Source organism: Capricornis sumatraensis, chromosome 10 (assembly GCF_032405125.1).
Source record: "Capricornis sumatraensis isolate serow.1 chromosome 10, serow.2, whole genome shotgun sequence".
NCBI lineage: Eukaryota > Metazoa > Chordata > Mammalia > Artiodactyla > Bovidae > Capricornis > Capricornis sumatraensis.
In genome coordinates this window covers 95,607,914-95,632,209 of record NC_091078.1, presented here as the reverse complement: position 1 = coordinate 95,632,209, position 24,296 = coordinate 95,607,914, and the positions used below count along the sequence as shown (strand labels likewise).

The 24,296-nt window shown below is 53.3% G+C and overlaps 2 protein-coding genes across 3 annotated transcripts in view; one reads left to right on the top strand and one right to left on the bottom strand.

Moving 5' to 3' along the window:
- Positions 1-11,892: 11,892 nt before the first annotated feature.
- LSMEM2 (leucine rich single-pass membrane protein 2) lies at positions 11,893-14,969 on the top strand. Its single transcript, XM_068983121.1, has 5 exons — positions 11,893-12,026; positions 12,132-12,256; positions 14,334-14,435; positions 14,538-14,723; positions 14,836-14,969. The coding sequence occupies exons 1-5, from the start codon at positions 11,893-11,895 to the stop codon at positions 14,967-14,969; spliced, it is 681 nt and encodes a 226-aa protein (XP_068839222.1).
- Positions 14,970-15,636: 667 nt separating this feature from the next.
- Positions 15,637-24,296, bottom strand: part of IFRD2 (interferon related developmental regulator 2) — a 28,885-nt gene continuing 20,225 nt past the window's right edge. Inside the window, exons 2-12 of one of the 2 annotated variants that reach the window (XM_068982090.1) lie at positions 18,222-18,341; positions 18,055-18,139; positions 17,832-17,956; positions 17,588-17,745; positions 17,388-17,438; positions 17,114-17,289; positions 16,915-17,020; positions 16,450-16,587; positions 16,226-16,354; positions 16,052-16,147; positions 15,637-15,933 (exon numbers count right to left, since the gene is read on the bottom strand). In XM_068982090.1, the coding sequence (XP_068838191.1) occupies positions 15,853-15,933; positions 16,052-16,147; positions 16,226-16,354; positions 16,450-16,587; positions 16,915-17,020; positions 17,114-17,289; positions 17,388-17,438; positions 17,588-17,745; positions 17,832-17,956; positions 18,055-18,139; positions 18,222-18,341 (1,265 nt within the window). In that variant the 3' untranslated portion in view covers positions 15,637-15,852. The remainder of the gene's footprint in view (positions 15,934-16,051; positions 16,148-16,225; positions 16,355-16,449; positions 16,588-16,914; positions 17,021-17,113; positions 17,290-17,387; positions 17,439-17,587; positions 17,746-17,831; positions 17,957-18,054; positions 18,140-18,221; positions 18,342-24,296) is intronic. The other variant, XM_068982091.1, reaches the window with a different exon arrangement.

Below are 24,296 nucleotides of genomic sequence, written 5' to 3'. Positions count from 1 at the left end.
ACTTTCCCTGTGGCTCAACCGTAAAGAAAACTCCTGCCATACGGGAGACATTGATTCAGTCCCTGGGTTGGGAAGATCCCGTGGGGAAGGAAATGGTGACCGTTTCTAGTATTCTTGCCTAGGAAATCCCATGGACAGAGGAGCCTGGTGGGCTACAGTCCATGGGGTTGCCAAAGAGTGGGACACCACTTAGCCGCTAAACAACAAAATAAAGCCTTCTGAATATCAAGTGCCCAGAAGCACCAATTTTCAATTTGTTGTTATAAGAAATGACCACAAGGTGGCAGCATTTCTCCCTGCCCAACTCTTGATTCCTTGGGCAACCAGAGCCTTAGGGGAAAAGTCCCATTCCTGGGTTGTAACTTAGAGTGGGATGTGCCAGAAACAACACCCAAGGGCTTGTGTCTTCTTCTTTCTTCCACCTTATCCTTCCCCACCCAGACAAATCCAGAGCCCTGCAAACCTGCTACAGTGAGGGTGCTGAGGGTACTCTTGGTAGGGTGAGTCTAAGGCAGAAGGTTGGAGGTGGGAACCCCCCAACTAGGAGACCTGAAAACCGGGTGAATTTACAAAGCTCGCCCAGCCCTGGGACCTTCCTGGCAGTTCAGTGGTTAAGACTCACACTTCCAGGGCAAGGGGCCCGAGTTCCATCCGTGGTTGGAGAACTAAGATCTCGCATTCCATGTGGTGTGGCCAAGAAAATTGTTAAAAATAACTAAAAATGTCAGGAAAAAAAAAAAAATCTTCTAGCTCACAGAATCCACCATCCTTTGGGTACGCTAGGCTTGGCTTAGCTAGAGGAGGGTCTGACTGGATCTGGAGACTGTGGTCTTAGCGGAGGTGGCACTGCGGGGCCAAGAGAGGTTCTCTGATGACACAGCCTCCCTCGCCCCCTTAGCTTTACCACCCTCCAGCCTGGAGACCAGGCCTGCTTAGGCTCCAGGGCTGCGACACAGGTCAAGGTGCCAGAAGCCTGAAAAAAAAAAGTAGGCATTTCTTTTCTTTCTGTTAAACTTGTATTTTGGCATATACTTGATTGATCACGTAGTGGTGTTCAAAGTGTCCAGCGAAATGATCCAGTTATACAGACCCAGGCATCCTTTGTGCGTGCGCGCTCAGTTGTGTCTGACTCTGTGACCCTGTGGGCTGTAGCCCACCAGGCTCCTCTGTCCATGGAATTTTCCAGGCAAGAATACTGGGTGGGTTTCCTCCTCCAGGGGCAATCCAAACCCAGGGATAGAACCCGGGTCCCTTGTGTCTCCCGCACTGGTAGGCGGATTCTTTACCACAAGTGTGCCTGGGGAGCCCTGTGTCTAGTCTTTACTGCATTCTTTTCCCATGTACGTTCTGACAGAGTAAGATACTTGTAACTATACACAGTAGGTTCTCATTGATTATCTACTGTATATAAGTGCGTCTGTGTTAAACACAACCTCCCTGCACAGCTTCCCCCTTTGTGACCCAGTTTCTTTCCAAAGTCTGTGAGTCTGTTTTGTTAGCTCGTGATCATCAGTTTTAAAATTCCACTTATAAGAAAGATCACACAATATTTACAATATTGGTCTTTCTCTGACGTAGTGTAATCATCTCCTGGCCCATCTGTGTTGTTACAAATGGCAGAATTTCATTCTATACCTACGGCTGAATATACGTGTGTGTGTGTGTGTATATATATATGGCATCGATATTAAGCTTTAACCTGTCAGTGGACAATTTGCTGATTCTGAGTCTGCTGCTGCTGAGTCGCTTCAGTCGTGTCCGACTCTGTGCGACCCCACTGACGGCAGCCCACCAGGCTCCCCCGTCCCTGGGATTCTCCAGGCAAGAACACTGGAGTGGGTTGCCATTGCCTTCTCCATGAGTCTAGGCTGCTGTAAATAGTGCTTCAGTGAACACTGGGGTACATGGTGTCTTTTTGAATTATGGTTCTTGCGTGACATCGGCCCAGGCGTGGGAATGTCAGAGCCTAGGGTTAGCTCTCTTGAAAGTTTTTTCCAGGCGTTCGGAGACTGTCGTTCATAGTGGCTGTTGCCGAGGTACATTCCCACTCACAGTGTGGGGAGGTCCCCTTTCCTCCAGGCTCCCTCCCATATTTATTGTTTGTTGGCTTTGGATGATGGCTATTCTCACAGGTAGGATTTGATTTCTTGTCATTTTGATTGGCTTTCCTGTAATTGGGCTACTGACCATCCTGTCCTGTGGTGGTTTTGTTTTGTTTTTTCTCCTTAAAGGGTGTAAGGAAAATGTAGCTGGTGCAGTTGGGTTCTTGAAAGTCACTTGTGTTTGGATTTGGTTTCTGCATTTTATTTCTGCAGTACCCGCCCAGGACATTTCCTGAGGGCAGCTGTCATCAAGCGCTCCCAAAACCTTGTAAATTGGAGGTGCCAGTGAGCACCACTTGTCACATTGTCGTAAACAGAAATGTCACTTTTTCACGCCCACCTCTGGTTCCTTGGGCAACCAGAGCCTTAGGAAAAGTTGGCTTCCCGGGCTGTGAATTTGAGTGTAATGTGGCTGAAGCAAACACCCAAGGGCTTGTATCTAATTATTTCTCCCCCTAAAGCTCCCCCCACACTTTGCCTCCAGAATAATCTCAACCTGGGACCCAGCACGCTGCTGAGGCGCCTAGGAGGCTGCGCCTTGAGGAAGGAGGCTTGAGCTGGGGACCTGATCACCAGGAGCCATGGAGGAGGCGGGGGGCTTTACCAAAGCCCTCGAGGCCGGAGGGTCGGGCCACCATCCTTTGGGTGCACTAAGGTTGCTTTAGCTGCAGGAGAGCCGACCTGGACTGGGGGACCCTGGACCCAGCCACCACAGGTTTAAGACGGGGCTCAATTCAGGGCGCCCTCCCTGGCTGTCTCGAACCCACCAGCCGTTGACGAAGTCTGCTCAGGCCGCAGGGATGTGAGTAAACAGCCCAAATCATGGAGGCTGCAAGGAAGGATCTAGACATTGCGCTTCTTCATTTTCGTTTCATGCAGACGATATGCTGGAGTATAGTCGATTTGCAGCATTCTGTTTTGTCAGGGTGCAGCCACCTGATTCATTTACTACCTACACAGACAGGATATCTATTCTGCTGGGGGTTCTTTTGCCATAGAAGTTACGAGCCAAGAAGAACGAGCCAAGTTCCCTGTGCTGAATATCTAGCTTGTGGATTATGTATTACCGATACATATTTCTCTGTATATGTTAATCCTGACCTGCTAATTCATCCCAGGCCCTTCACCTTTGTGTGTGTGTGTGTGTGTAAACCCATATTTGTGTTTGAATTCTGAGAGTGTCCTTTTGTAAGTTAGTTTCTTTGTATATCTTTATACATTTTGCCTAAGAAGGACATCATATGCGACTGTCTCCTCTGTCACTTAGTGTGGGATCCATGTGGCATAATTTCATTTGATTTTTCATGGCTGAGTAATAGTCCATTGCATATATTTATCACGTCGTCTTTAATCTTTAACCTGTTCGGTGGCTATTTTGCTGGTTCTGTCTTCGCGACTGTAAGCAGTGCTGCAGTGGACGTTGGGGTACATGTATCTTTTTGAATTATGGTTTCTCTGGGTAGAAGCCCAGGGGTGGAGATATCAGATCCTAGGCTTAGCTCTCTTGACAGTGTTTTTGAGGCATTCGGAGACTGTCGTTTGGAGTGGCTGTTGCCGATGTGCATTCCCACCTTCCTACGTGGAGGGGGATTCCCTTTCCTCCAGGCACAGTCCCACATTTATTGTTTATAGACTTGGGAGGATGGCCATTCTGACTGGCGGGATTTGATGTCTCCTTGTTTTCACTGGCATTCCTATAATTAGGGATGGTGCGCATCTTGTCCTGTGGTTGTTGGGGTTTTCTTTTCCCCCTTCAAGGCTGTAAAGAAAATTGACCTGTGGCAACTGACTTCTTGAAAGTTGGTTGTGTGTGGAATTTATTTCTGCAATACCCGCCCCAGGACATTGCCTGAGGGCAGGTGTCATTAGCAGCCGCCCAGGCTTTGTGAATTTGAGGCTCCAGGAAGCAGTAGTGATCCAGTTGTAGTTACAGGAAATGTCCACAAGACGGCAGCACTTCCTCATGCCCACCTGTAGTTCCTCAGGCAACCAGCCTTAGGGAAAGTTGGCTTGCTGGGCTGTGAATTGGAGTGGAATGTGCCTGAGCAAACACCCAGGGGTTTGTGTCTCACTATGTCTTTCCCTTAAAGCCTCACACCCCCTCCCCTCCAGATCAGTCCCAACCGGGACCACAGCACCAGGAGACGCGGAGGTGCGGTTACTTTACCAGGGTCCTTAAGGCCACAGGGGCCAGCCACCATTGTCTGGGTACACTGGGGACTCTGGTTAGGGCTAGAGCAAACCAGACACCCTAGGTCTAAGAGGGGCCTCGACTAAGAGCACCCTACTTAGCTGTCTTGACCCCAGCACGAATTCAGGCCTGCTCAGGCTCCAGGGACGCCATAGCAGCTCGAGATGGGGAGGTGGGAGGGGAGACTCTAGGCATTGCTTTGCTTTTCTTTGTTTTCATTTCATGCCGATGGTATGTTGGAGTATAGTTGATTTGTAATGTTGTACTTGTTTCAGGGTACAGCTGCCTGATTCAGCTATGACACTGTCAGCACAGGATATCTGTTCATAAGAGGCTTCTTCTGAAATCGCTGTTACGGCAGAAGGTCGAGAACAGCTCCATGCGCTGACCATCAGGCCGTTGCGGACTGTCTATTGGAGATTCAGAGTTATGTGTACAGGGAAGGAAGGAAGGAAGGAGGAAGATAATCTCATGAACTACCCACTACAGATATGGATTTCTGCGTGTATATATATTACTCCTGATCTGATTTGTCACCGGCCCTTCACTTTTTCCCTTTGGAACACTTTGCGTATGAATCCTCAGAGTCTCTCTTTGTGTTGAAAATTAGTTCCTTTGTATGTCTTCTAAAATTTTGCCTAAAAGGGACATCATCATATGCTATTTTATTCCTCTGAGTGACTTCACTTGGTGTATAAACATTCAAGGTCCATCACTGAGGATCCAGGGGCATCGTTTCAGTGCTGGTGTTTTGCGCCCATTGTATAAATGTGCACACCTTTAAGCTCTAAGGTGACCCAGGACATTTTACTGCTCTGGGTCTAAGTTATTACAGGTAGTGTGTTCTGAACCTTGGGGTATATGTATGCTTCTGAATGACGGTTTTCTTCGGATGTAGACTCGGGGTGGGGGGCATGTCAGATCCTAAGCTTAGCATCTCTTGAAAGTTTTTTTTTTTCTGGCAGTGAAGGCTGTCCTTCACAGTGGCTGTGGACAATGGGCCTTCCAACCTGCAGCATGGAGGACTCCCTTTCTCCAGGTTCTGTCCTGCATTCATGCTTTGTAGACGCGTGAGGATGGCCATCCCTGACTAGTAAGATTAGACTTTTCCGGTGAGTTTTCATTAGCAATGCTACGCTAATTAGGGGCACTGAGCTGCTGCTTCTGTGGTGGTAGATTGTGGGGGTTTTTTTTCCCCTCCTTAAAATCTTTGAGAGAAGAACACATGTTGAATTGGCTTCCTTAAAGTCAATTGTTTTTGGAATGTATTTTGGCAATAACTGCTCCAGGACATTTACTAAGGGAAGCTGTCATTAAAAGCCCTCCTAGCCTTGTGAATTAGAGGTGCCAGTAAGGAGCAGTGGTCAAAAACTGTAGTTATAGGCAATGTCCACAAGTCAGTAGCACTGTCTCATACCCACCTCAGACGACCAGTTGTTGCTGTTAAGTCTCTCAGTCCTTTTGGACACTTTACAACCCCATGGACTGCAGCACGCCAGGCTTCCCTGTCCTTCATCATCTCCTGGAGCTTGCTCAAACTCATGTCCATCGAGTTGGTGGTGCCATTCAACCATCTCAACCTCTGTGGTCCCTTTCTGCCCCTGCCTTCTATCTTTCCCAGCACCAGGGTCTTTTCCAATGAGTTGGCTCTTCGCATCAGGTGGCCAAAGTATTGGAGCTTCAGTATCTGTCTTTCCAATGAATATTCAGGGTTGATTTCCTTTAGGATTGATTGGTTTGATCTCCTTGCAGTCCAAGGGACTCTCAAGCATCTTCTCCAACACCACAGTTCAAAAGGATCAGATCTTTGGTGCTCAGCCTTCTTTATGGTCCAACTCTCACAACCATATATGAATACTGGAAAAACCATAGCTTTGACTATATAGAACTTTGTTGGCAAAATGATGTCTCTTCTTTTTAACACAATGGCAAGATTTGTCATCGTTTTTCTTCCAAGGAGCAAGCATGTTTTAATTTCACGGCTGAACTCACCGTCCGCAGTGATTTGGGCTCAGGAAAATAAACTCTTACTGTTTCCATTGTCTCCCCATGTATTTGCCATGAAGTGATGGGAGCAAATGCCCTGATCTTCGTTTTTTGAATGTTGAGTTTTAAGCCAGCTTTTCCACTCTCCTTTCACCTTCATCCAGAGGCTCTTTAGTTCCTCTTTGCTTTCTGCCACAAGGGTGGAGTCATCTGCATATCTGAGGTTATTGATATTTCTTTCTGGAATCTTGATTCCAGCGTGTGCTTCTTCCAGTCAAGCATTTCTCATGATGTACTCTGCATATAAGTTAAATAAGTAGGGTGACAATATACAGCCTTGACATAGTCCTTTCCCAATTAGGAACCAGTCTGTTGTTCCATGTCCAGTTCTAACTGCTACTCTTGACCTGCATACAGGCTTCCCAGGAGGCAGGTAAAGTGGTCTGGTATTCCCCTCTCTTTAAGAATTTCCCACAGTTTGTTGTGATTCACACAAAGGGTTTAGCATAGTCAATGAAGCAGAAGTAGACGTTTTTCTGGAACTCTTGCTTTTTCTGTCATCCAAAGAATGTTGGCAATTTGATCTCTGGTTCCTCTCCTTTCCTAAATCCGGCTTAAACACCTGGAAGTTCTTGGTTTACATACTGTTGAAGCCTGGCTTGGAGGATTTTGAGCATGATCTTGTGAGCAAGTGAAATGAGTGCAGTTGTGCAGCAATTTGAACATTCTTTGGCATTCCCCTTCTTTTGGATTGGAATGAATAGGGAAAGTCAGCTTGCTGGGTGGTGAATAAGAGAATTGTGCCTGAGTACACATCAAAGGGCACTATCTCACTACTTCTTTCCCATAAATTCACACATGCACACCTCTGAAACAATCCAATGGGCCCTGCAGTACCCTGCTGAAGGTGCGTGAAAGTGAAGTCGCTCAGTCGTGTCCGACTCTTTGCAACCCGTGGACTGTAGCCCACCAAACTCCTCCGTCCATGGGATTCTCCAGGCAAGAATACTGGAGGGGGTTGCCATTTCCTTTTCCAGTGGATCTTCCTGACCCAGGGATTGAACCAGGTCTCCCACACTGCAGGCAGACGCTTTAACCTCTGCGCCACCAGGGAAGCCCTAGAAGTTCACATTCAGGAGGGAGGTTTGAGCAGGGAAACGCAGCACCAGAAGAAACGGAGGCCGGGTGACTATTTGGCCTAAGACCCCCAAAGACCCTGGATGCCTTGATCGCACTCAGGGCCCTGGTCCCAGGGAGAGCAAAGTAGAGGTTTCAGATGGGGCTCAGGACAGGGGACCCTACCTGGCTGTGTCGACCCTACCCCAGGGAAGACATGGGTCCAATGTCTGATCAGGCTGCAGGGATGAGATCTCGCTCCAAGCTCAGAGGCTTTGAGGGGAAAGAGTGCTCATTGCTCTTTCTCCCTTTCTGGAATGACACGCCAGTAGTCTCTTGGAGTATAGTCCTTTAGCAAGCTATAGGTGTTCAGCCGACTGTTTCAGGTATTAGGCATGTGTGGAGTGTATCTATTCTCTGTTGACTGCCACTCCCATAGACCTTATTGCAGAAGATAGAGGAATGTGGTCCCCATCAGGTCCCTGTGTTTTTTCTGTCTCAGATACAGTTTTCTTCCTATGAAACAGGAAGGAAGGCACATATCCTTGTAGATTATCTTACAGATATTACTGATTTCTTTATATAGGGCAGAGGTCCAGAATTCTGTGTATGTGTGGATGGAGGTGGGAAGGAGATAATCCTGGTGGATTATTTTTACAGATACAGATTTCTGTGTCTCTCTGAGGCCTGACCTAATGAATTCGTCCCAGCACTTCAGTTGTTTTTTTTTTTAACCCTTTGTGGGTGTTTCAATTCTAAGAGTCTCTCTTTCAGTTGTATATTTCTTCTTTTGAATCTTTCTTCCTTTTTTTTAGAAAGGATATCCTATGCTGTCGTCTCCCTCTGTCTGGCGAGCTTCCCCTGGCCTGTGATCCATCCAGGTCCATCTCTGTAGCCCACAGCAGCATCATTTCATAATTCCCATGGCGGTCTTTCATTGCTCCATACTAGTCCATCGTATACATGTACCTCAACTGGTGAAAACTTAAATCGATCGGTGAAGATTTTGGTTGCTCTGTGTCTTGGCTTACATAGGTCCTCTTGCAGTGATCCATGGGGTCCATGTACCTTTTGGAACAATGCTTTTGTCCGCATATACGCCCAGATGTGACAGGCATAGCCTGTCAAACCGATGTCAGGCGTAGCCTCTCCTACTGATTTAGTCTGGCATTTGATGCCTGTCCATTACACTGGTTCTTGCTAGGATACAGTGTTGCAAATTTTATCGGGAGATTCCAGTTCCACCGGGGTATTTTCCCCACATATGGTCTGCAGCTGTATGAGGATGGCCATTCTGAGTGCTGGGGTTTTCATTCTTGTCACCGTTTTGATTGGCACGCCTGTCATAGTTAGGGATGCTGAGTGTCCTCTCTCAGGGTGCAGATTTGTGGATAGTTTTCTTTTGTCTCTTCAAAGGTTGCGAGGCTGAGTTGACCTGTGCTCATTGGCCTCTTGAAAGTCTCTTGTGTTGGGAATCCGTCCCTTCAAAACCTGCCCCAGGACATTTCGTGAGGGCAGCTGTGTCCAAGAGGCCCCCGGCCTTGTGAATTCGAGGTGCAAGTAAGGCGTGGTGGTCACGTTGTAGTTACGGGAAGTGTCCACAAGACGGCAGCACTTTCTCATGCCCACCTGTGGTTACTCAGGCAAACAGAGCCTCAGGGCAAGTCGGCTTGAAGGGTTGTCCCACTGCTGCTTTCCCCTAAAGCCTCACAGCCCCTCCCTTCTGGACCAGTCCAAACCAAGGCCGCAGAACCTTCCTGAAGGTGCTTCCCTGATAACTGAGCTGGTAAAGAATCCGCCTGTAACGCAGGAGACATGGGTTCGATCCCTGGCTTGGGAAGATCCCCTGGAGAAGGGCAAGGCTACCCACTCCAGTATTCTTGGGCTTCCCTTGTGGCTCAGCTGGTAAAGAATCCATGTGCAGTGAGGGAGACCTGGGTTTGATCCCTGAGTTGGGAAGATCCCCTGCAGAAGGGAAAGGCTACCCACTCCAGTATTCTGGCCTGGAGAATTCCATGGACTGTATAGTCCATGGGGTCACAGAGTCCGACACGACTGAGCGGCTTTCACTTTCACTTAGAAGCCCAGGAAGCAGGTTTGCGGCGGGAACCCCAGCACCAGGAGACGTGGAGGCTGGGTGGACTCTTCTGCCGATGGAACCCAAAGGCCCTGGATGCCTTGGTCTTCCTCGGGACTGTAGTCCCAGGCAGAGACAAGCAGAGAGGTTTCAGATGGAGTGCAGGATGGATGGTGCTCCTGCCCTCAAGACAGGGCACCCTACCTGGCTGTGTCGACCCTACCCCAGGGAAGACATGGGTCCAGTGTCTGATCAGGCTGCAGGGATGCGATCTCACTCCAAGCTCAGAGGCTTTGAGGGGAAAGAGTGCTCATTGCTCTTCCTCCCTTTCTGGAATGTCACGGCAATAGTCTCTTGGAGTGCAGTCCTTTAGCAAGCTGTGTTGTCAGTGTTCAGCCGACTATTTCGGGTATTAGGCATATGTGGAGTGTATCTATTCTGACTGCCACTCCCATAGAGCTTATTGCAGAAGATCGAGGAACGTGGTCCCCATCAGGTCCCTGTGGTTCTTCTGTCTCAGATACAGTTTTCTTCATACATGAACAAGGAAGGAAGAAGGAAATTCTTTGGATCATTCATTACAGATAGAGATTTCTGTGTATAGGGTTTAGGTCCAGAGTTCTATGTGTGGTTGGAGGCAGCATGGAGATAATCCTGTGGATTATTTTTTACAGACCCACATTTCTGTCTTTGTCCAAACCTCCTGTGGATTCATCGTCAGTGCTTTTTCTTCTTTTGGAACCCTTTTTGTGTCTTTCAATTCTAAGCCTCTCTTATGGACTGTAAATTTCTTCCTTTGCATCTTTTTTCCTTTGCTTTAGAAAGGACATCCTATGCTATTGTCTCCCGCTGTCTAGCTTGCTTCCCTCCGTTTTTTACCTGTTCAGGTCCATCCTTGTGGCTGCCAGTGACATCGCTTCATAATCTCAGTGGCGGTGTTTGGCTGAGAAATAGTCTGTCCCTCCTCTCCTCCTCCCCGGGGACGGTGTGGTGGTCCTTGTGAGCTGGCCTTTTAAGTGGGGTGAACATAGGGCCAGCTCCATGGTCTAGGTGGTACTGGTCTGCCCACACTCTTGTGGTGGGCACGGTGATCGTGAGTGGTGCCCTGCTTTTCTCCCACACCTCAGATATGACAGTAGAGCTTTTGGTCTTTTTGTATCTTTTGTGTCTTATTCACAGTCTTCCCCAAGTGAGCATGCCTGCAGCTTATTTTTAGTCCTTCATTGTTTCTTTGTATTCTGTTGCTTTAGAAGAGGTTTGTTCTCACTTGTTCTTGCCCTGTGGCCTGGGACCACTTCCTAGAAGTGTCCACATCTGTTTCTTTTAAGCAGACTGTGGTGCAGATTAAAGGTGGGTCCACATGACCAAGTGGACTCTGTAGGGCCTGAGCAGATATTGACACGCATAGTACATTTGGCCTTTGAACAGCACCAGTTTGAACTGTATGGAATCCATTTAGATGTGGGTCCCCCCCCCACCAATAAACAGTATGATAGGATCCCCAGTTTGTGGAATTTGCAGATTCAGACCAGGGACCCGGGGGTGGAGGGTGGGTGGACTGTAAACTTATACATGGATTTTCCAGTGCACAGCCTTGGAGTCTGTACCTCCAGTCATTCAGCTGTCAGCTATATATTCTGAATGATACAATTCCTGGGCTAAATGCTATGGAAAAAATAAAATTGGGAAAATGTGGAAAAATACGTGAACAGAAAGCCTCACTGAGGGGGGTGATACTTGAGCTACATGAGAAGGAGCCAGTCAATGAGGGTAGCTAACAGCACTCCAAGTGGGGAACAGCTCGCGCCAAGGTCCTGACGTGGGAACAAGCTCGTTTGAGGAGTATCAAGGAGGGCAGTGTGACAGAGCGGACTGATGGGAGTTGGGATGTTTAGAAAGTAGAGCCTACTGCCTGGCTTTGTCTTACTTGGGAAGGAGGGGCACAGGGGTCCACAAGGGAGGGTTGCAAGCTGGAGCACTCGCTCTCCTTAAGGGCCAGAGGTGATGGGCATCCTCTCATGATCTTGTGTGATCTGGATGCCCTTGTGGAGAGAGGAAGATCAAAACTTTGCATTGGGCTGAGTGCTTCGGACGTGGTATTTTCCATTCTTCTGTGCACTGTGCCAGGTGGAAACCATCATTACTCTTGTTTTACAGATGAGAAAACTGAGGTGTGAAAGGGGGCACTCCTATACCCAAAGCTGTAAACTTAGTACCTGTAAATGAAGTAACGACCTTCGACCGACCAGCAGGGATACTTGTATTTGGGGGGTGTCTCTGTCCCCTTAGGGGCCTCTCGGAGTCCTCAGGGCACTGGGCTCCAGTAGCCCATCAGCCCTGTGATGCCAGCAGATCGCACCGCGGTGGGGGCTTGTCCCACATCTGCCAGGAGAAGAGGCCTTCAGAGGCGGAGGGTGGAGATGTGGAAGGACGTCGCTGGAGCTGAGGCTGAGGAGGTCTGTCTGGACGGACACCAGGGCCCTGCAGACGGGAATGGCAGGGCTCCCAGGGGCGTGCCCTGCTGGAGGGGTGCTTTGCCTGGCTCCATCACCAGGTGGGCAGTCTAGCCTGGCCATGTAGGTCACTCCGCTCCTTTCCATGGCTGGGAGACGCCCCCTCTAAATATAGCCCCGTGTACTGAGCTCACATCTATTTTCAGCCGAGGTTGGGAGGTGGCCAGGCCTTCGCCAGGCTCTCAGCGGAGCCACCGCTGCCTCTATCTGGTTCTGGCGCTGGGCACCCTCATCGGCCCCCCACCTGCCATGTCAGAGGAGACCCAGGAAGGTAGGCGATGATCGCTGGGCGGGGAATGGGGGAGGCCCCAGTACTGTGACCCTGTGGACCGTGGAGAAACCTGGCTCCGGGCCCACTGACCGCACTTCCTGACTTGTCATCAGGCCCCGTGTCCCCTACACGTGGAGGAAGGGCCTTCCCTGCCGGGAACGTCTCCTCACCTCATATGTGTCCCCGCTGCGAAGGATAGCGGGAGGAATTAGGGGCAGCTCCCCAGCTGGGCTAGGGTCACTTCTAGGCCCAAGTGGGTGTGGGTGGGCAGGCTGGTCAGGGAAGGTCTGCCTTCAGGGAGGACACAGGATTGGGCGCGGCGGTGGTCTTGGGAAGCATTTGGGCACCTGGCCCAGGAACTGGAAGCGATTGGCTTCTGGCCTCCATGTGGGCCCGTGTGGCCCCAACTGGCTAAAGGTTGGGGTCCCTTGGCCTGGCCAGACTGACTTCTAGTTATAGACTTTGGTGGCCAGTCTCCTAATTGTCCCACTTCAGGCAGGAGGTATGGAGGCTCAGAGGGGAGCATAGGGACCCAGGCAGCTTCCCATATGATGCTGGCCAGCACGTGGACCAGCTGGTCAACTCCCCCGCCCCACCCACACTTTCAGCATTTTACACTGAATGGGAGGGGCCTGGCCCTGGGTGTGGGACTGTGCCCTTCCTTTTGAGGTCTTAAGGATGACATTTACTGTGTATCTCATGGTCACAATCTAACTTCAACTTTTAGTGTGGAAAAAGCACAGCCAAGTGCACAGAAGGCATTCAATATGACCCCAACCCACCACCACCCAGACAGCGTCAGTTTTTGTTCTACATATTCTGAGCATGTCAAAGGCCAGTTTGAAGCAGATGTGAAAGTCAAGGTAGTATTTTAAAAGTCAGAGACCCAGAGAGTCCCATCACCCCTGGCTCCACCTGGAGGTGTGCTCCCAAATGTGTTATCTAGCTTCCAGCTAGGCTCCTAGAGGTTTTTTATATTCACTTATTTATTTTTTGGCCGACTTCTCTAGTCGCGGTGAGCGGGGGCTACTCTGTAGTGCGTGGGCTTCTCATTGCAGCAACTTCCCTTGTCGAGGAGCACAGGCTCTGGGCACTTGGGCTTCAGTACTTGCAGGACGTGGGCTCGGTACTTGTGGCTTAGTTGCCCTGCAGCATGTGAAGTCTTCCTGGACCAGGGATTGAACCCATGTCTCCTGCCCTGGCAGGTGGACTCTTATCCACTGCGCCACCAGGGAAGTCCTGGAGATCTCAGGGGGCCAAAATTTAAAGAGAATGAGGGGGGAAGAACCACCATGTCCTAACTTAGCAAATATGTATGTGAATACTTACATATATAAAGTTTTTTTTTTCAGTGGAGATGCCTAATGGTGGCGATGTCATACTCTTTTAGGGGCTCTGGCTAACTATCCCCAGGGACAACCTGATGATAGCTAATTCTATTTCTGGGAATCCATCCTTAGTAACTACAGGGAAATTGGGAAACCCTTGTACGCATCCTTTTCTAGGAGTTATTGAATTCAGGCAGCCTGGAAGGGGAGACCTCACAGGCAAGGGCAGCAGTCGGATAACAAAGGCGGTCTCCTTGTGATACTGAGTGAGAAGAGAGTCCTCAGAATTGAGCAGCATCAGGCTGAACAGGTTGGAGGAGGCAGAGCAGAGGCCACGAGGGAAGGGCACCACGCTGGCTGCTTCTGTTGGGGCAGGAACAAGGTGCCAGGCACAGGGTGCGTGGGGAAAGCTGACCGCAGAGGCTGCAGCAGTGAGTGCCATGGGCTGTGGGTTTATTCCTCCAATGCTCTGCAATGAGCAGGCATAGGAATGCCTCGAAGTCCCTGCGCTGCCTGGGAGGAAACAAAGCTAAGTCAACTGCCCTTGAGGCTCCTGTGGCTGAAAACAGGCCCACGTGGTTCTCGGGTCGGCTTGGCTGCAAATCACAGGTCATTCTTGAGTTGGTTTTATGTGATTAGGAGTCCGAAGACCCCTCCTACCCCTGCTGCCGCCGGACGCCCTCTGGAAGGGGGCGGTGGGGGGGGGGCCCTGACCCGCTGGCTCAACCAGCCGCACGCTGCCCCTGCAGACACCGCAGAACTGATGAGAAGCCGGCTGCCACTGGCTCCCAACCACGCGCAGGAGGTGCGCCTCCACCGAGTGGAGTCCATCAGCGACCTACACAACGGCGGTGAGAGGGGGCAAGGGGGTGGGACCACTGGTCTGGGCGCAGGGAGCGGGGAGGAACACGGGCGCCCCTGCCTGCCCTCCTGATGCCCCGTTTGCCCTGCAGGTCCGCTGTGCCCCTACCTGGCCGAGGAGAGGCAGCCGTGGGGCGAGCTGCTGGGCGTCCTGCCGCCCTCACTGTGCGCCCAGGCCGACTGTGGCCCAGTGCACAGCCGCGGGGCCTTCCTGCTGCTGCTGGCGCTGCTGGTGCTCACCTGCCTGGCGCTGGCTGTGCTGGCCGTCTACCTGAGTGGTAGGGAGGGCGCCGGGAGCCAGCGGGAGGTGGAGACCGCGGCAGTGCGGGGCTGGGAGGGCAGGGTGTTGCGGGGGGTGGCGTGCGGTCTGATAATCTGCTCGCGCCGCAGTGCTGCAGAGCGAGTCCCTCCGCGTGCTGGCGCACACGCTGCGAACCCAGGAGGAGGTGCTGCTCAAACTCCGGCTCGCCAGCCTCAGCCAGCTGCGGAGGCTCAACTCCAGCGAGGCCCGAGCGCCCAGCTGAGATGCCGCTCGGACCCGGGGCCTGGGGGTATGTGCCGGGGAATAAAGCGGCCGTTGGCAGCTTTCTCCTCTCCCACCGCTGCTCTTCACGATTTCCTGGCTGCGGTTTTGGCCTGAGACCTGATCTGACCCCACAGCTGCCTGCCTCTCTTGCCTTCTCGGGCCAGGCCAGGCCTTCTGGGGTCGAGGCTCTGCCTGGTGTGGCCCAAGGTCAGAGGAAGCCACACCAGCCTCCTGGCTCCTCTTGGTGCCTGGCAGCACCCACTGGCCTCCTCCAGATGGTGGGGCCAGAAGCCTAAAAAGAGCCAGTCACCCAACCAGGCCTCCCAACACGGGGTCTAGTCTCTGCTCCCAAAAGGCAGGCTGGGCTCCGAGGAGTGGGGAGGAGGGCCATGGCGGGGAGACTTTTGGAGGGCACAGGCAAGCAGATGGAGACGGGGAGGCCCAGCGGCGCCCAAACCTGGGTGGGTGGGAGGGAGGGAGGGCAGAGGAAACAGCCAGGGCCACGGAAGGCTCTGCGTTCTGTTTAATTATCTCTAATCATCTTTAAAAACCAGCACAAGAATCCACTCCAGGTCGCATCACCTCCCCACTCTGGTGCAGTGGCATTTGTCTAGACAACCCCCACTCCCACCCCCCCCCCCACACAGGAAGTGACTCATCCCAGGGGCACAAGGCCTGTGGAAGGCACGGCCTTCTGCCTGCCCCGTGGCCCTGAGACAGGGAAGAGGCTGCGTGCGGGGGGTCCGAAGTGACCTCCAGCCAGCCCAGCCCCGTATCTCTTTGGTTTTGTCATTAGAAAAATAAAAGCGACAAGTCCTGGCAGGGACCAGGTGTTGCACGGTCTTCTGTTAAAAACACAGGCGAGGACGCGGACTGCCTGCTCACAGGACGTCCGCCCGCTTGTCCCGCACGCGGCTGCGTGCCTTGGTCCTGGCTCTGAAGGCCGCCGCGTTGTACAGGTGCTGGGGGGGTGGAGAGTGAGGGCCGCGTGAGCGGGTCAGGTGGTGGCCCCGGCCCCTCCCCCAGCCCCCGCGAGCTCGCCAGGCCAAAGCAGTAGAGGGGGAGAGAAAGGGGGCGAACCTTCTCGAAACGGGAGATCTTGCAGGCCTTCAGGGCGGCGGCATCCAGCACCAGCACCGGACCCAGGCCGAAGATGTCCCGGAGCAGCTCGTTGTTCTGGGGGCCGAGAAGGCCATGAGCTCGGGTCCACATGGCACCACCCCGAGGGTGCCCCCTCCCCCTCTGCCCGCCCACCTGGAGGTGGTGGTGCATCCCGGAACCCAGTGCATCCTTGAAGGCGGCGTAAACCCGGCGCCGAGCCCAGCTGTCCACGTAGAGCACCTCGAGGCCGAAGCGGATGGTCTCCTCCTCACACTCGCCGCTCTGCAGGTTAGAGGGGCCAGGACTGGGCTCGGCGGCTGTGCCCGGGGGTCGGGGAGGTTGCACCCGTGCGGGGCCGCGCCCCTCTGCGCACGCACCTCGACGAAGTGCAGCACCGCCCGGAAGGTGGAGCGCTGGCGCCGGCGGTCGGCCTTGGCCCGGTACTTGTTGCTGTCGGTGGCCAGAGTGCGCAGCTCGCCGCAGAGGGCCTCAGTGTCCTCGTAAGCAAAGTCCTCCTGCAGCGGAGCCGGGGAGGACACGGGGGCCGGGCCTGAGCGCTGCTGGCCAGAAGCCCAGTGGGGTCGCCCCAACCTTGCCTTTCCCCAAGGGAGCCGTGTTCTCCTCTGCCTGACCCCTGATCCCTCTTCCTTGGTCTGTGCCTGTGCCAGACACCCCAGCCCAGGGGGCCCCTCAGAGCACCCGGCATCTGAGTCTGTGGGGGCCGCGTCCCTTCTGTAGTGACCTCAGGCTGCCTTGCTCTCTGGGGCAGCCCCTGCACCCCGCCCCAGACGGGCAGGAGGCGTCAGCAGGCACCCTCCCAAGTACACCCCGGGCGCTCACACCTCAAGGTCCCTGGCGAGCTCAAAGAGCAAGGCGATGGTCTCGCCGGCAGCCATCCGCAGGTTCACACTCTCACTGGACAAGAGCTGGGGCAGCCGGGGCAGCTGCCTGGGGAAGGGGCAGGCTGAGCCATGTGTGCGGGTCGGGGGGCCTCTTCGCCCTGGCCCTCCCACTCCCGGGGCGGGGGCGCAGCACCCCTACCTGTCCAGGATGGGGCCGATGTGCGTGCTGGGGCAGATGGTGAGGAGCAGCGCCCAGGCCTGCAGGGCAGCGCAGAGCAGGCCCTGCAGGCTGGCGGGGACCACTGGGCTGGAGTCCCGCCTGCTGCAGGACCGGCTGAAAACACCTTCCAAGCAGGTAAGGCAGGAGACCAGGTCCTGGGGGGAGGGGCAGGCGCACAAGGAGGCAGGGGAGGGTCTCAGGGGCAGAGCCGGAGCCTGGGGGGCTCTCCCGCCGGGGCCTCTGGGTCACTCACCTCAATGTCCGCGGCAGCCACGTAGCAGCCCAAGCCGAGAGCAGACGCGCACTGTTGGCAGGAGGGTAAAGCCTGGTCATGGTCAGAGGCAGGCCCAGGCTCCCCGCCACGGCCGGGGCTCACCCTCAGAGTAGGGGGGGGAGCCTGGAGGCAGAGGGGGATGAGGTGAAGGAGGGCTGGCCCGGACCGAGGACACTCACGTGGAGCCGGGCGGCAGGGCTGGCTGCGCTGTCGCTGAGCACAGAGACAAGCAGTGGCTGCAGGCTGCGGAAGAATTCCTCGCCCTTGGGGCCAGGGCCTAGCTGCACGCACAGCAGGCCCAGCACGGCCGCGGCCAGGGCCTGCTCCTCTCCCTTGCCTGCGGGAAGGCCTGCGGTCAGTCCAGGCAGCGAGGACCAGCACCCAGCCGGTTCAGGGCCGTCCCCCTGCACCTCAGGGCCCAACCTTTCTTGAGGCACTTTTCCAAGGCGTCGGCCAGGGTGAGGCGGCGCTCCAGCAAGAAGTCGGGGAGCAGACGGGTTGTGAGGGCCAGGCGCAGGCTCTCGAGAGCGCCCTGCCGGGTCTTGGCACTGGGGGACAGAGAAGGGGTTTTGTGGGCCAGCCAGCCCTGGCACCCAGCGCAGGCTGAGCAGGGGCACGGGCCGGGGCTGGCTGGAGGTTGGGGTACCTCTTGTCTGTGAGGCAGTCCACATACTCCTTCACCTTCTCCTCAAGGTCCTCCTGCTGACCCTGCTCTTCCACGGCTTCCCCCCCTGCAAGGCCAGCTCGTCATGCCCCTTCCGGCCCTACCCCCGGCGCCCCATGGGATCCCCGCTGCACCCCGTCCTCTCTCACCCAGGCCTTCCTCGGCGGCGGCGCTCAGCTGGCTGGCACACTCGCTGGTAGTGCTGCGGGCCTCGCTGGCTGCCTCGTCCTCACTGGAGCCTGAGTCAGCCTGGGTGCTGCTCCGGGCACCTGGGGAGGGTGGGACGAGGGAGCTCGGTCTGCCCTGGTGGAGGCGTGATGGCGGGGGTTACCTCGCCAGCCTCATGACCTTGTGGGACAGGATGCTGCCCTCCTCAAGGCTGGCTGATGCCTGAGACCCTGAGCCAGGAAGGCTGCCTGTGGTGGGCAGGCTCCAGGCCCCACCTTGGACGACCTGGCAGGCTTGGTGGGCAGGGCCTCCTGAGGCTCAAGTGTGTTTTTAGGAGAAGACGTGAGCTGGGCCAAGGCAGAAGGGGCTGCCCAGACCCCACCTTGGCCTGGAGGGGCACATCCAGGCAGATTCTGGGGGGGCTGGATCACCGGCCCAGATGATGCCCCAAAAGGCCAGGGCCTTGGATTACAGAGTCTGACAGACCCAAGATCCACATCCCTGCTGCATGGCTTGACTGGGGTAACCAGGTCAGGGGCCTTAGTCTTCAAAACCTCACTTTCTCTGTCTGCAAAAGAGGTGAAAGGCACCTCTCTGGGGCCAGCAATGCAGATAGTAAGTACATGGGTGACTCGTTTCGGCTCTTCATGTGGCTCAGCCAGCTCACCCACCAGCCTGGGGGCCGAGATCCGGCTCCTAGTGGGTGTGGGTGGGTGCCCCAGGCCTCAGGCACACGCTCTCCTGAGCTCCCCTGGGCCATGCCAGGCCTTCGGCCCAGACTGGATGGACACACAGGCTCCTCTGGATCCTGGGACGTACAGAGTGCCAAGTAGCCCCTGGCTTCGGGAGCCCTTGGAAAAGGGGAGCAGAGGGTGTGCGGGTCAGCAGCAGAGCTGGACACCCACGTGTAAGGGCAACAGCTGCCGCCGCAGACCCAGACAGCTGCTGGTCGCCAGGCCCGGCCCTCCGGGGTTCGGGGATGTGTGTGGTGGAGGATGGGACTGCAGAAGTCAGACCAGGGCCCAGGACGGGCTAGGGTGGAGACAGCCTGTCTTCAGGCATCCTCAGAGGAGCCTGGGCCCGCAGAGAGGGGAGGTTGGCATGGCTGTTGAGTGGTGCATCTGGGATAAATCAGGAGGTTAGGATTGACATCTGTGCATATGCTAAGTCGCTTTAGGCGTGTCCGACTCTTTGTGACCCCATGGACTGTAGCTCACAGGCTCCTCTGTCCATGGGATTCTCCAGGCAAGAATACTGGAGTGGGTTGCCATGCCCCTCTCCAGGGGATCTTCCCGATCCACCCTTGTATCTCCTGCACTGGCAGACGGTTCTTTACCACTAGCGCCACCTGCCCATAAAACTGACATACACAGGAGTGCAGGGAACAATCTCCAAAGCACAGGGAGCCCCTACGCAGCACTGGCTCAGAGTCTGCACGGGCGCCAGAATACACAGATGCTGCACACACACAGGTCGACCGGTGTATGTCTAACTGCGTCACGTTGCTGCACACCTGAAAAATCATCACAGTAAATCAAACACACACCAAAATAAAAATTCAGCCAAAATGGAAGGAGAGAGAGAACAGGGGATAGAGGAGGCGAGAGGGAACGGAGGAGAAACGGGGGAAGGAGAAGGAAGAAAAGGTGCGTGGGGACCAGCCACCCGGAGCAGCCTCCTCGCCCAGGACGGCCTTGCCTCCGGACCGAGATGCCGTGGCGCCTGGAGCGCGGGTCAGGCTCTCTGCTTCCCCCTTCTCTCTCCTCCTCTCTCTCATCTGTCGTTCTCCCTTCCTCCTCCCTTCCTCTCTCTCTTCCTTCTCTCTCTTCCTGGTCTCCCGTTCTCCCTTCCTTGATTCCTTCCCTTCCCCCTCTGATTCCTCTTCCTTCCTGTTGCCGTCCTCCCTGTCTTCTCCCTTCCTCTCTTTTATTCCTCTTTCTCTTCTGCTCTCCCTTCCCCTCTTTGCTGTCCCTGCTTTCTCTCTTGCTTCCCTCCCTTCTCTTTCCCTCTACCCGGTCTGTCCTTCACTCGCCTCCTTCATCTGTCGCTGATTCTTCACTTCCTTCTCTGCATCTCCTCCTTCCCTGCCCCTCTCCCTCTCTGCTTCTCTATTTCTTTCCCTCTTTCTCTAATGCTTGTTTCCGTTTCTTTCTTTCCTGCTCTTCCTTCCTTCCTCTCTCTGCCTTTCCGTTGTCCTTCGGCTCTTTCCCTTTTCTCTGTCTCTCTCCCTTGCTTCCTCCGTTCTTTTTGTCTGTCTTCCCTCCCCTTTCTTTCTTCCCTCCTCTCTCTTCTGCCCCTTCACTCCGCTTTGTTCCGTTCTCTTTTTTCTCTTTCCCACTATCTCCTTTTCACTCTTCTTCCTCTCTTCTCCTTCCTCTATTTCCTGTTTCTTTTTCTCCCTCTCAATCTCTCTCCTTTCTCTTCCTCCTTTTCCCCTCTCTCGTTATCTGTCTCCCTTCCTTCCCCTGTATTTCATCTTTCGTTCTTCCTTCCTACTTTCCTTGGATCCTCCCTTCTCCCTCCCTCCCCCGTTTCTTTCTCTCCCGCCCTTCCTTTCTTTCCTTGTTTCTGTGTCTCTTCTCTTTCTCCGTCTCTCATTTTCTCTCTCTTCCTTCTTTCTCTCTTGGTTCCCTCCTTCTTGTCTGTGTCTCTCTTTCTGTCATCTCCCTTCCTTCCTGTGTCTCTCTGACTCCCTCCTTCCCTGTCTTCCTTTGCCTCTGTTTTCATCCCTTCCCCTTCCTTCCCTCTTTCTCTCTGTGTCTTCATCTCTCGTTCTCTCTCCCCTCCACTGTTCCTTTCTTTCTTCTCTCTCTTTCCATTCCTCTCTCTTTCCTCCTTCCTACCCCCGTCTCTCACTCTTTCTTTTTTCTCTTACGCTCTGTAACTCTAGAACCTCCTCCTTCCTCTGGTTTTCTTCTGCTCTTTCGCCCTTCTTCTCTCACGCTCCTTTGCTTTAACTCTCTCCCTCTTCCTTCCTTCCCCTCTGCATCTCTCCCTTTCTTTCTCCATCTCTTACTCTTTCTCACGCTCCCCCTCTCTTCTGTCCTTCGTCTCTTTCTCTTCCTTCTCTGCTTCCTTTCTTCCCCTCTCCCTTTCTCTCTGTATTTCTCTCACTCCCCCTTTTCTGATTCTTCCTTCCCGCCGTGTCTCTCTCTCTCCCCCTCCGTCCCTCCGCTCTCTCCATTTCTGTATCACTTTCTTTCCCTCCTCCTCTCTCTAATTCTCTCCCCTTCTTTCCCTTTACCATCTGCCTCTGTTTTTCTCTCTGTATCGTTTTCTTCTATTTCCTTCTGTCTCTTTTTCTCCTTCCCTCCCTTTCTTGATTCCTTCTTTCCTTCCCTTTCCCCGTCTGATTCCGTCTCTTCCTTCTTCTCTCTCACTGCATCTCTTTCCCTGTTTATCTCCCCTCCTCTCACTCGATTCCCTCCTTCTTTGATTTCATCATTCCCCTCTCTTCCTCTTTCCCCTTTTGCCCCTCTGCCTTCCTTCCTCTCTTCCTCTTTGTGGTTCTGTTTCTTTCACTCTTTCTCTAATGCTTTCTCCTTCCATTTCTCCCTTCCCTGCTCTCTCTCCCCTTCCCTGCTCTCTCTCCCCTCCTCTCTCCTTCCACCTTTCTATCATCCTTTGTCTCTTTCTCTCCTGTTTTTTCTATCTTCTCTCTCTCTTCCCCTCTATTTCTTTCTCTCTCTCTCCCTCATGGTTTCTCTTTTTGTCTCTATCTTCCTTCCTCCCCCTATTTCTTTCCTTCTCTCTCCCTTCGTCCCTCTTTCTCTCTCTTTGGCTCTTTCCTCCTTCGTATCTTCCTCTGTCTCTAGCTTCCTTTCTCCCTTACTCTTTCTTCTTCCTCTACCTTCCTTCCTGTTTCTCTTTCCTCCTTTTTCTTTCACCCCCCCTTTCCGTCCTCTCTCCCTCCCCCCTCTCGCTTTTTGCCTGCCTTCCTTCCTTTCATCCTCTGTATTTTCTGTCTCTCGCTTTTTGCCTGCCTTCCTTCCTCATCTCTTCCTGGCAGTTTCTGCCTTCGTCTCTCGCGCGCGCTCCCTTTCGGTTTCTCTCCGTCTGTCTCTTCTCTGCCTTGCTCTCTCCCTCCTCTCCTGTCTCACTCTCTAAGTCCTTTCTGTCTCTCTTTCCTCCGCCTCAGCCCTTCTCTCTCTTTCAGTTTCAGTCTTTATCTTTCTTCCTCTCTACGTTCCTCCCTCTTTTTCTGTTTCTCCTCGTCTCTCCCTCTTTCTCCTCCCTTCCTTCCTCTCCGTCGGTTTCTCTGTGTCTCCCTGTTTCTGTTTCCTTCCCCATTCTCTCTCTCTCTCCCTTGCTTCCTCCCTCCTCCTTCCAGTCCCTGTGTGTCTTACTCTTCCTGACCTCCTTTCTCACTCTCTCTCGTCTCTCTCCCTTCCTTCTCTCTCTCTCTGCCTTCCATTGTTGCTCTTCCTTCCCTCACTCTCTCCGCTCTCTCTCCATTTCTCTCTCCTCCTCCGTTCCTGTCCTTTCCGCTCTTCAGCTCTTTCTCTTTCCTTTCTCTGAGTTTCTTTTGCTTTCTCTCACTTTTCCTTTCTCTCGCTTCTGTTACTGCTTTCTCTCTACTCCTGCTCTCCTCCCTTCTCTGGTTTCATTTCCCCCTGTTCTTTCCTTCCCTCGTCTCCCTTCCTTTCTCTGTGTCTCCTCCTCTCTTACTCTTTCTGTCCTCTCTCTCTCTGTTGCTCTCCCTTAACGTCTTCCTCCCTCTCCTCTTTCTCTTCTGCTCATTCTTTCTTTGCTCTGCCTTTCAGTCTTTCTCGACTTCTCTTCCCCTCACTCTCTCTTCTTTCCCTCCTCTTCTCTCTCACTTCCTTCCTGTCTCCCTTCTCCCCGCCATCTCTCGATTCTCTTTCACACTCTTCTCTTGATTTCCACCCTTCTTTGTCTCACTCGCGTTGTCTCTCTCTCTAGTTTGCTTCCTCCCTGTCTCTCTCCCTCTCTGATTCTTTCTCCTTCCTTCCTACCCCTGCCTTTCTCACGTTTGCTCTCCCCTCCTTTCTCGCTACCCTTCGCTTTCGTTTCTTTCCCTTTCCCTAACTCTTTCTCCCCTCCTCCCTCCCCCCTTCTATCTCTGATTCTGTCTCTCCTCTCTCTCCTGTCTCACCTCCTCTGACTCTGTCTTCCTTTCTCGATTCCTTCCTTCTTTGATGCCTTTTCTTTCATTTCTCTTTCCTGTTCTTTTTCTCCCTCCCTTCCTTGCTGCCTGTTTTTTTGTCTGTTCCTTCCCCATTTCTTTCTTTCCTTCTCTCTCTCCATTTCTCTCTCACTCTTTCTTTTCCACTATTCCTTCCCCTCTCCGTCTCTTTCCTCCTTCGTCCCGATCTCATTTGTCTCTAACTTCCTTTCTTCCTTTCTCTCTATTCCTGCGTTCCCTGATTCCTTCCTTCCTCTCTCTTGCTTTCTTTTTCTCTCACCCTTTCTTTCTGCCCTTCTCTCTCTTGCTGTCTTCCTTCTTCCTCCCTTCCTCCTTCCCCTGTATTTCTTTCATTCTTCCTATGACCCTCTTTCTCTCATTCCTAGGAATTTTCTCGGTCTCTTCCTATCTTCCTTCCTTTTTCTCAGCTATTCTCTCTCTCTCGCTTCCTTCCTGATTCTCTTTCTCTTTTTGTTTCACTCTAGTTCTGTTTCCCTGTCTTTCTCTCTTTCCTTCAATTTCCCTCTCTTCCATTCTCTTTCTCCCTTTTCTCTCCTTTTCCTCCTCACTCCCCATCTCTTTTTCTCCCTCCCTTCTGTCCTTCTGACTCTCTCTCCTCCCCTCTTTATCTTTCTCCCTTGATCCCTTCCTTCTGTCATTTCTCTCTTTCCTTCTCTCTCTCTCTCTCGCTCTCCCTTTGGCCCTCTCTCTTTCCTCCTTTCTTTCCATGTATTTCTCTCTCTCTCCTCTCTCCCCTTCTCTTTGTCTTCCTCTTGCTGCCTCGCTCCCTTTTAACTTCCTTCCTCCCACTCTTTCCCTCCTTTTGTTCTCTCTCGCCTCCTTCCTTCCTTCCTTCCTTGATGCCTCTCTTCCTTCATCCTTTTTTATCCTCTTCTCTCCCCTTCCTCAG

Coding starts and splice junctions, on each gene's coding strand:
- LSMEM2 (XM_068983121.1), top strand. CDS start 11,893: ATGTGGAAGGACGTCGCTGGAGCTGAGGCTGAGGAGGTCTGTCTGGAC. Junction 12,027..12,131: donor TTGCCTGGCTCCATCACCAG/GTGGGCAGTCTA, acceptor ATCTATTTTCAG/CCGAGGTTGGGAGGTGGCCA. Junction 14,724..14,835: donor GCTGGCCGTCTACCTGAGTG/GTAGGGAGGGCG, acceptor CTCGCGCCGCAG/TGCTGCAGAGCGAGTCCCTC.